General features: G+C 42.6%; 1 protein-coding gene and 1 non-coding gene across 2 annotated transcripts; one reads left to right on the plus strand and one right to left on the minus strand.

Annotated features, from left to right (window-relative positions):
• Window positions 1-6,278: 6,278 nt before the first annotated feature.
• LOC113580485 (arrestin domain-containing protein 3-like) lies at window positions 6,279-10,690 on the minus strand. Its single transcript, XM_027015061.2, is given in 8 exon segments — window positions 6,279-7,529; window positions 8,116-8,372; window positions 8,609-8,705; window positions 8,808-8,955; window positions 9,084-9,144; window positions 9,296-9,340; window positions 10,235-10,311; window positions 10,313-10,690. Coding segments are annotated over 8 exon segments (1,152 nt in total). The 5' UTR covers window positions 10,495-10,690; the 3' UTR covers window positions 6,279-7,244.
• Window positions 9,909-10,022, plus strand: LOC113580501. Its single transcript, XR_003410969.2, has one exon. It is a non-coding gene; the product is annotated as a U5 spliceosomal RNA (small nuclear RNA).
• Window positions 10,691-11,582: the final 892 nt, after the last annotated feature.

The following is an 11,582-nucleotide window of genomic DNA, read 5'->3' on the forward strand; positions in this document are numbered from 1 at the left end:
TGTCTCGCAGTACGGATGAAGTTAGTGCCACTTATTCATGTGTCAAGCACCCAGTGACACACACTGACTACAGAGGCCACTCTTCTCCCTATGAAATCCTTATTAAACTTTAAACAGTAGAACACCATTGCATATTATCATCCCTTGCTTCCCAGCTAGCTCACAGCTAAATAATAGGATATATCCCTTGTGAACTGTTCTTACATTTACAGATAGATAGATAGATAGATAGATAGATAGATAGATAGATAGATAGATAGATAGATAGATAGATAGATAGATAGATAGATAGATGTGTGTGTGTGTGTGTGTGTGTGTGTGTGTGTGTGTGTGTGTGTGTGTGTGTGTATTTGTGTGCATGTGTCCGCGTGCACGTACGCCTGTGCACGCGTGCATGTGTGTGTACACATTGTTTTTATAATTGATATTATAATATTCTTATCATATTATTAAACTGTTTAAATACTGGTGTGCTGGAAATTGAGTGTGGTGTTTCATCATGGCTAGAAGCTACTTTTATACAACTGGTTATCAACATATTGGCTTGTTAGTTATACAAATACTACACAGACACAAAACTGTGACACAAAGCTGAGCATAAGCAGCAACTGAACCCTAGCAGAAGCTGGGCCATGGATGGATCAATTACCATTTCAATTGTCCAAACAACGATTTAACTCTGTAGTGTCTCAGTGAATTAACCTCGCCCTCCTCCTGCTGCCTCTCTCCCTCTGAAATTTCACATCCCCCTCTCTAGTGCTCTCCCTCTCTCTGCCCCTATTGGCCAGACTCACTCCACCCCACCAATCACGTCTCAATGGGGGCTGCAGCAGGAGAGAGCTCCAGGGGCCTGGAAATGCTAGGGAGAGGCTTTTTTTCCCTCCCTACTTCTATTTTTGGTCAGAAATTCTTCATGCACAATCACATGGTTGGCTTTTCTTTACTTCAATTAAGTATATACAATTTAAATTTCCTCATTGATATAGAGTAAGAATCAAGTCATTCTTAACTTCCTTTACACAGAACAGGCTTTAAAAGAAAAAGAAAGAAAGACTGAAATTACCCTGAGCAGTGCATGTTTTGTGTTGATATAATAAACGAGTCTGTGTGTCTGACTGCTTTATGGAACCCCACAAGGTCACTCTTATCTTGAGAGCTTATCCTACATCTTCTCAAAGGGAAAATGTTTTTTCATTTTTCTTTTTTGAATTAACCTGATTTTTTAAATTGTTAGGTTATTTTCAGAGCATATTCTAACATTCTAATTGTTTAACTGATTCTGAGAGTCAATAACTGACACATGACACAATAACTGCCATAATACTTCAAACAAAGCGTCTGCCAAAGAAAATGCTTATAATGCAGCTGTCCGAATAAGCAACTGAAACACACAAGAATAAAAAGGTTCTTAGAGCAGGTGTACCCTTGTGACTATTGCTCTGTTTTTTCAACAATATCACCAAGGAGACATTATATTGGCTAGGGTTCATCCAACGTCAGACCACTTGACATTTTCATTCTCGAATTTAAAAAACTGGCGCTTTATCGGAGGTTTAAATCGTGACTCGCCCACATGCCTCACGGCACTAGTGTGTAACTTTGTTGCTTCTCCACGTCAGCTCAGTGTAAACGTCGAAAACGTGTAACAAGTATCGAACGTTACAACTTCTCGAGCTTCAAAGGACGCAGAATAACTTTGTTTATAACAGCTTTACGTTACAAACATTAAGTTTGTTTCAATCGTTTCTCCGGTACTCTCGTGGTGTGTGGACAAGTAGTGATAATGGCAAGTGCCAGCGGGCATTACAACAGCAAGCGGCCATCTGCCAGCCTAGCGAACTAGCAACCCCACCAGCTGCAGTCGCAAAACGCCCTTACAAAGCAGGACATGCAAGCAGCTTCTGACGTCTGCGGCCACACTGCGCTACAAAGCGTACTAAACCAAGAGCGGAAACAATGAGATTCAAGCCTTTAAAAACAGCATGTTCTAGAGACCAATGAGTTTCCCGGGGACAAACACAAGAACATTTCAGCTAATTTTGCATTTACGCTCAGTTTTGACGAATATTTACCCTACTAAAATAAATAAAGGACTCATGCAGGGGCAGTTCAATACCCCGACATGGCGGCAAGAAAAAGAGGAGAGCTTTTTACTATTTTGGAAACTAGCGCGGACACAGAAACTAATGCGGTCTCCGACAGTGAAGAGTGTCCATTAAATCTCCCTGTCGATGTGAAGTGGTTCGAGATTCCTTTCAGACAGCCCGAGTCGGACGAGGAAGAAGAACTGCAGGAGGACGAGGGGGAGAGCGAGCTGAAAAGCACAGCGGCAGCAGAAGAGACTGCGGACTCAGCCAGCTACATCGCGGGAGGCGGTTGCAATATTATTTTAGTCACTGGAAATGGGATCAAGCACGAGGAGTACGAAGATGAGTCCTACTATGCGACCTCCAATAACTGCTCAGAGACCACTTCAACCGATTCAGACATTGATTTTTCCGATTTAGAGGAAGAGGAACACCCAGATTTATTCAGCTCATATGATCTTTTAGATGAAGAATGCATTTCTCCGGACTTCTGGGGAGAGCCTGACCAGGTAATTTCAATTGAACCATTCACCGCTGACAGTGGCCCTCAGCACTCGCTAGGGGATGATGCTGACACTTTAGACTATTTCCGGTTGCTCTTCCCAGATTCATTGTTTGAACACATGGTAGAACAAACAAATAACTACGCCCTCTATCGGCAAAGGAGGAGCGGTAGATCAGACGCCCACTGGCACCCAACTGATGTTAGGGAGATGAGAGCATATGTTGGTCTCAACATTCTGATGGGTATCAATCAGCTTCCAGATTATGGCATGTACTGGGCAAGTGATATTTTTATAGGCAATGCTGGCTTTAAAAAAACTATGACCGCCAGGCGGTTTGAGAAACTGAACCAAAACCTGCATTTGTGTGACCGCCTGTCCGAGCCCGCCAAAGGTGAGCTTGGGTATGACGGCCTGTACAAAATCCGCCCTTTGCTGGACATAGTGGGGAATACCATGTGGGATGCCTACTTGCCCAATCGGTGCTTAACTATTGATGAGTGCGCCATTGCTACGAAGGGCCGTTTCTCCCCCACGCAGTACATGCCCTCCAAGCCACTGCGAAAGGGCCTGAAGGTGTGGATGCTCTGTGATTCCCGCTCGGGCTACTGCCACCGCACTCGGCTGTACGTGGGCAAGCCAGGCGACGACATGGCATCTGCCTCCCTGGGCCACCGTGTGGTCACATCGCTGGTCAGGGGGCTGGAGAGCCGGCACCACCACCTCTTCATGGACAGCTTCTTCACATCAGTGCCGCTGCTACAGCGCCTTCTGCAGGACGGGCTGTATGCATGTGGCCCCACCAATCCATACCGCCGCGGCTACCCCGACGCCCTGCGGCCGCGCAGCGTGGGCAAGCTTGCACCGGGTGAGTTCTACCAGTGCCAGCGCGGCAACCTGGTGGCCACTGTTACCCGGGATGCCAAGGTGGTCAGCTGCCTGTCATCCAACTCAGCGCCGGGCATCGTGGGCATCGGGCCTGGTGGGCGGCGGGATGGCGAGACTGAAGCCGCTGCCAGCCTGTCAGGCCTGGGCGTGGCCCGGCCACTGCCGCTGCTCCTGTACCAGGAGAACATGCGCGGCGTGGACCTGTGCGACCAGCTGCGCGAGTGCTACCAGGTGGGGCGGCCGTGCAAGAAATGGTGGCGCTACTTCCTGTGGTTCTACGTCAACCTGTGCATTGTCAATGCCCACATTGTGCTGCGCGAGAGCCGTGGCGGCGTGCCGCCCGCTGGCTTCAGTGGCAAGGAGTTCACGCAGCGCCACTTCCGAGTGCGCCTGGCGCAACAGCTCATTGGCGACTACCAAGGTGCACGGGGCATGGAGCGGGCAGCCCGCAAGCGCCACGCCGACTCGCCCCTCGAGTATGGCCACCGGCTAGAGCGCATGTCGGAGCGCTCGCGACGCTGCCGGAACTGCACCAACAAAGGCCTGCGGCATGAGAGCGTGTTCGGCTGCAAGATCTGCAATGTGCACCTGTGCCGTGGAGGGTGCTTCAGTGAATTTCATAAATAAGCCTTCCTTCCATTGTGTTTTTTAAATACATACAGACTTTCTATTGTTTATGTTGACATTTCCCTTTTGAATTTGGTCATGCGACACATTGGATACTGAGGACTTATTACCAGAAGGTAAATCATTGCAAGTACTGTACTCATCCTCGTAGTCTAATTTGATTCGTAGTTGTAGTCATAGTGTCATAGTAGTAGTATTGCACGAATTTACAAAGTTAAGGAATCAGCAATTATACATTTGCATTAGTATAGAATGTTTTTTGTCTACTTGCCTTTCATATTGCCAACAAAAGGCCTTGTGTCACTTTTTATAATCTTGAACCGAAATGCATTTTATTGACAAATAGAAAAACAATAGAAAACTTTTCGGACTTACATTGACAATAGCAGTGACGTATGTTTTGTTTTGTTTTTTCCTGTGAGAAGTTCTTATGCTTTTCCAAAATAAATATTCCAAGCAGAAAGTCAGTCAATCAGGTGATCTCATATATAAATTTTAAGCCTGAAGTGGCTAAGTATGAAAGTGGTTCATGATGGTTAAGGATGAAACATCTAACGTGGGATCCAATGGAACATCATGCTGCTTATCTGTGGGAGTGATCACGTTTACAAGATGGCATAAAAGGAATCTCCTACGTGTTCCAAACTGTCAAGTGGGACAAAGCTTGTAGCAATTACAAAGCTGAAAAGGGCCGTCTAGTCTCAGTGGATGGACAGATTGTAGCCTTTTTAAAGACACTCCAGCCACCACAGCATGACCATCTGTGCCCTGGTAAGCAAAGTCTTAGTACGAGCACGGTGTCTTTGAAAGCGCAGCTCTTAGGAGAGAGCCGGGGCTCAGCTATCAAGAGCTCTCGAAAAACCCCTTCAGTTTAATGCGCTTGTTGAAAGTGTTCAATAATTATATTATATGGATGAGGCATTTAATAGAGCCATCCTTCATGTGGACCTGTAGTCAGTGAAAGTGGTCAGATGGCATAAAGTCACAGAGGTAGCTAGTGGAGCTCCTAGAGAAGGTATTGTGAGAGATAATACATCTCATCTGGATGTAGCTCTGACACTATAATACCTACTTTTAGGGTTTGTTTTTTAGATTTTGTTGTGGGGATTTTTTGTTGTTGTTTTGTTTTTACAAACACTTTTAGTCTTATTTTATTCCTTAGGTAATTCAAAGAATCAAAGAAATGGGAAATTAATAAAGCATCAGTTTAATTTTTCTCAGCCTAAGCAAAACATGGAGGTTTTCAAGTAAGCCAACTCACCACGTGCAAAATAGCCCAAATGTTCTGCTGTGGGGATGTTATGAGTATGCAACGAAGGGCTGGTGTTTCTTGCCGCGTCCCTTCGGCCTGTATGTGGTGAGTCACCGCGCTAGGCCCCTGTGCGGCCTGCTGGAACTCCGCGGCTCCAGGGCGACGCCTCTCCCCTGCAGTTCTCCCCGCCAGAGAGCGGCTTAGTCAGCTGGACGCCCCTCCTGTCGTTACTTGGGGGGGGGGCGGGGGAGTCCCGCGGGGAGTCGCCATGGCAACCCCAACCAACGAAGACAGGGAGTTGCCAGCAGGCTCGAACTGTTGTCATGGGTACTCGCCGGCCGGGGGCCGGGAGATAGCTCAAACCACAACCCCCTCCACTACTCTCCCCTCCCCCGCACACCCCGCCCCCATGCCCCTCGAACTGCGTTCCAAAAACAGGCTGCGTTCTAGTGTGGGGAAGGCCAGTGGCTGAGAACAGACGGCTTGGTGCTGGCTGAGCTGTGCACGTTTCTGCTATGTGCATATGCAGCACTGGTGAGGTGAATGTCCTTTCCATTTTAAGGATGACCCTTGTAAAAAGTCTATATGTAAAAAGACCTATGTCTGTTTGTTTTTTGCTTTTCTGAATTAGTGTCTGTAGACTCATTGGAAACCAGATCAAATTTAGTCAGAAAGTTTATGTTTGTAATGTAGATTATATGCACATTGATGCCTTTGGTTGAGAAACATCACTGTACACGACATGGTTTAAAAAAAAAACTGGTTGTAATTAAAAAGCCACATGCAGTTAGGCCATTAGTTAAACAGAAAGAAAACCTTTCAGCCGACCCTGATGGTGCTTTTCATTCAAAAAGCTGTTCTACAGAATTTCTTAGTGAAACATTACAAGGTCAGCCACTAGATGGCGATGCTCAAACAATCTTTAAAACTTCAGGTTGCATTTTAATGAACTTGTAAGTGGTACGAATACGTTGAGACAGAAACGTTTAGTGGAGTGCAGAAAATACAATTAACCCTTGTTATCGAGTGTAAAAACAACCAAGAGATTAAACAAAGATCGAGAAAGACAGAGATATAAACAAATAAATGTTATAGAGACCAAAAAAATGGTGTAAAAGGCAGGCAATGTATAGGGTATGAAATGGGTGACGGTAAGGATCCCGCATCAAAATAAATAAGAGGGAAACAGCACAGCGGGAGTTCATTTCTCTTGGCTCAGTGATCGTCATGCACACACTGACTGGAACACATCACTTAATCCAAACATAATGTTTTCGATATTTGCCAGACGTAAAAATCATCAGGGAAATTGGAATGGCACAAGAGAATAGCAGCAGTCCAGGAAAGATTTACAAAAAAATACCCATGACCCAGTTTATTCCATTATTTCAAGAATGACTTTTCAGATTTTAACAGCAATCATGGATACTGCAGTAAGTTTCAGAACAAAAAGTAATCCCCAAAGTGTAATGTCAACCTTCTTTACATATAAAGCTGTAAATAAAAATAGATCTATGTATATCAGTATAAATATCACCATAATGAAATCAGTGAAAAGGCTGTTTAACCACTGCACCTATACACAATGTAAAGCTCTTTCAGTATTACAATACAATAAATTATCCTTGTAAATATTTAATAACATTTTAAAATGTAAATACTTGATCCCGTATATTGAAATAGGATATAGATTCATGAGATAATAAAAATAACAGTGTTCCTTCAAACAAGCTTTAGCAGTCTATTGCTGTTTTTTTGTTTTTTTTAAGAACCTAAAGTTTACAAAATATTTTATTTACTTCCCACAAAATGCTACATTCATAGATAATCAACAGTACAAGCAAAAATGAAGTAATTCGTTAAATGTTTGAACCATCACAAGGCTTTTTAGAGTGTGGTTTGAAGATTGCTATGTGTCACTGGAAAACTTCCTCCTGGTTTTTCACTCCATTCATACATCGATGGGTAAATTCCATCCACGGTATCAGAAGCAGCAGAGCCAAAGCAAGCAGCGCTGTTCCATGCTGCTGGGCTGCTGGTCCATGATTCAAATCCAACGTGCATGCTTGTGGGTGCTATACCGTCAGCTTTCTGGGTCAGGGAGGGAGGAGAAAACAGCACCACCGGCAGTTTGATTTCTGGATCAGAAGCAAATTTCACATCCAGAGACACCTGAAGGGGAAGAAAAACATAGAGAGATGCTTTTAAAAGGCTTCCACCATGGAAGAGCTCAGCACATGTCAGAGCAAATATGACAGACGTTTACACATTTCCATATATTTCAATAGCAAATGTGTTCTGTCAGGGGAATACTAGCTGAACTGCAAAGAACTGCACCCATAGGGGCCGCAAATACAAATACTGAAATGTCAGGTTACAGAGCATGTTCCATTTAGCCTTGTTTAGAGCATATTTAATCTAAAATAATATCATGACATCTGGGGATTTAACTTAATCATTCCATGTTCCTAAGAATCTTTTTTTTTTGTTCCAAAGTAGGTACTGACTACATGATCAGACAGGGTTACTGATCCACATTGTCTATGAGGCAACAGCATCCTTAAGCACTACTATATTTCAATTCAAAATGGAATTCAAAACCATCCATAAGATGGTAAAACCTGAGCTGGTATTAATAAATCTCTGGTTATTTATAGTTTGTTTGTTTTTTTTGGTAGGAAATGAGTACTCCCACATTTCATTATCAAACAGAGCTCTATGCCACAGACAATGAATTTTACCTCACATTTTAGCCTACCTTAAGCCTGTACTCCACTTTGAGAACCTTGCAGCTGAGGATGGAAACACTGATATCTTTTGGGATGTTCAACACCTTGGTCATGCTCTGCTTGGTAGATGGTCCAATGGGGTCGCCTTCCTCTTTCAGGAGAATTTTATTGCGGACTTTTCTTCTTTTCATGGCAAAGAAGCTCTGTTTCTGGTACAAGCAGAACTTAGGCTTCACTGTACGAGATGAATTGTTCTCGACATCTATCCTCACCTTCAGTTCCTCCCGTGTCGAGAGGACAAAGATGCCAAATTGAAATGTGCGCCCACTAGTAATGCAGCAGCAATAGCGCAGGCAGATGGGTTACTTCAGTTCAGTCCTTGCATATACCACTGAAGCTACACAGAAGTGAGTGCTATTGCAATCCCACTTCTTATTGGAATTTGAATGTGCACCACACTGGGAGCGCTGCAATATCTCAATTAATGTACAATAATAGGATGAGTAGGCCTGTGTGTCTTACCTAAACAGTAACCCATCTTCTCTGTGCAAATGTTCATTGTAATGCACCTAGAATCAAAGAATTTCTTCTTCTTCTCTCTATTTCCATACTGAGGTATCTGTGTTAATAATGTTAAGAATGTAACATGAAACAATTCATGCTATCAGATCTGAGACTCTAAAATGTTAATACTGTCCTCTTAATGTTATTGTGTGCTTACCATTAAGTCAGGTATAGACATGTCTCCCTGGGGAATATAACTGAAATCTATTTTGGCTTTGCTTGGTATGTGCATTGATCTGCATAACTTAGCTTCCAAAAAGTAAACAACTTTTCCATGGTAGCCTGTGAAGGATGCAGGCATGACCCTGTGAAGATGAGACTCACCTATGATAACGATTTTAAAAGTTTACAACTGAACTAACAATTTAAAAACTGAGAGTCATTTAGATTCAGAGAGTTGTCCAAAAATATCCACGTCAATTCAGTTACTTACTCATGAGGATGCTGAAAGGTGAAAGGATAGACATGGATTCCTGGTGTAACAATTTTTGAGTCTGAAAAGGAGTGTATGTTCAGTTAGCATTTTCTTCAGTGTCAGTCAATAGTAGCAGCAGTACTCAAAGTAGCAGCAGTTGGACTAGGTAGGTTAATGGTTTTGCACTCTATGGCTATAGTACCATACATCTGAAGGCTGTTAAAACTTACAAGACTGCCCGATCTCATCTGTTAACAGCGGGTAATCATCTTGCACTGCAAATGGAAACACTTATTAAGATATGAAATGATAGATGGTTGTGTATTTAATACAGGGCGTTCTTATTTACTTATACAACTGATTCTGGAATTATTTAAGCATTAGCTTCCACGAAACTTGTTTAAATAGGGGTTCGTTTCACACAAGATGTTTACATAACGTTAGTATTGTTCTAAGCGAATTACTTGTTTGTTTTTTCGTTTTCCGCCGAATCCCCCTATCCGGGTGTCTGATTCACTCCATAACATACATCCATGTTGCCCAAGACACCACAAAACCTAATACAGAGTCCAAAACCTCAACCCCTCTTCAACTTAGCAAGCGCACTTAAACCAATGCGGTACCTCCCACAATGCATTGCGAATAATAGAAGAAAATTATATTTAATATTATATAGCCGCTTGTCGTTTCTACATGAACTACAGAGCAATACTTCCTTGTATGCTGGTTAGAGTGCACCACTGATTTGAATGTTAAAATGTTACTGTACCGCAGGCCTTACCGTTTTATGGAAATATAAATTCCCTTAGTTCAAGTGCTGATAAAAATTTTTTTTCAACTGTGTAATTCTTGCTTCGTTGCAGGCCTAATAAATCTTTCGCATTTTACTAAATGTTTCCGTGGTGAGAAACAATATGAGTATGTAATAATTTTGGAGGTCCTGGTATTTTGTAGGGTTGTTGTTATGAAAAACAGATGAACCACTAAAACCAACAAAAGTGTCTGTAATAGTTTTAATTATGCATTTGATATGTAAAGCAATCATTTTCATTAGCTAAATAAATTAGAATAGTAAAGGAGGCTAAAGCATATTTAGGCACATGAAGTACCACTGGCAAGCCAAACCGAAGCTAGTCTACAGGTATAGGTGTAAAGGTGACGACGTGTACCTGGAGTTTTCTTCTGTTGAATGAAGTACTGAACTGACTTAAAGCATGTTTCTTTATCGTGATAAATCATTGTACTGACTATAACGCTCAGACCACAAGACAGACGCTTTCCCTTTGGCTTTTATAAAGAAAGACTCGACCCGGGTTTCCTTCGACACCTCCAGCGTGATTCGCCCGGAGATGTTGTCGTCGTTGGCAAACGTATTGCTTTCCTTCACCGGATCATGAGTTATTATCAGACTCTTCACAGCAAACGCCATAGTTTTCAGCCCAACTAATTAATTCTCTGAGAGGACCTGGTATTGCGTTGTGTCCTCGTTTTCAATGTGATCCAAAACTGTTAGAGCAATACTTCCGTCTTGGAGAGTAGGAGCTTATCAACTGGGAAAACGTGTTTGAAACGGCGACATGTGACCATGTGGTTATATCATTTGTTCCATTACACTGCGGTTGTGTAAGTTTTATCTGGGCCTCTTATCTGGGGTTTTTTGTTTTGTTTTGTTTTTTTGTTTTTTTTTTCAGGACTGATAAACCAACATCATTTTGCTGAGTAATAGGATGTTACATGCTGACTGGACACAAGATAGCTGGTTTCAGCCTCTAATATTTATTATGTCAATGTCTTGAATTTTCTTATACAGTTATCACACAACTAAATTTAAGGAAAAACAGAAACAAGATACAGTATAACTCACTGAATGAAGGAAGTCAATTAAGTTTACATTTTTAAACTCTACACTCTACACTATATCATACTGTCTTAGGTTAAGGGGGTATGTTTAGTTCTCTTTATACTGTAAATCTCTGTAAATCACATGATATAGGTTCTCTTTATACTGTAAATCACATGATATAGCCCTATAGTAGTTCCTATAACCTGGTTGGGGGGACTTCCTAGACCAAATCTGTCTGAAAAGGCAAACTGTGCCTGGAATGCATTTTCATCGGAGTACACTCATGTTTGTACAGATTTGCAATGTCAAAAATAACCTTCAAAGGCTGTCAGAAACATCCTGCTTTGGGGAAGCAAAACATAATTTCTGCAGAGAGTAGTTCTGTGATGTGACATAACCAATCTTCTGATCATGAGACTCTCCCTGAGTTAAACCCGTAACGGGGAAATACTAAACTGTGCCCTGCTGGTACCCTGGGGGACTGGATGTTGTAAAGTGCATAATAAATGGTTCGTCTTTCTAAGGATTTCCTCATACCTTGCAGGCCATACAATAAGCCACACGATGGCAGTGTTCTCCGAGCGACGAGTTCTGCACTGAAGAGTAGGGTCCTCAATGTTTATGTACTCCAGTCTCAGATTCACTTCCGCCATACAAATGCATGAATATAAGCT

Source organism: Electrophorus electricus, chromosome 9, assembly GCF_013358815.1.
Source record: "Electrophorus electricus isolate fEleEle1 chromosome 9, fEleEle1.pri, whole genome shotgun sequence".
Taxonomy (NCBI): Eukaryota; Metazoa; Chordata; class Actinopteri; order Gymnotiformes; family Gymnotidae; genus Electrophorus; species Electrophorus electricus.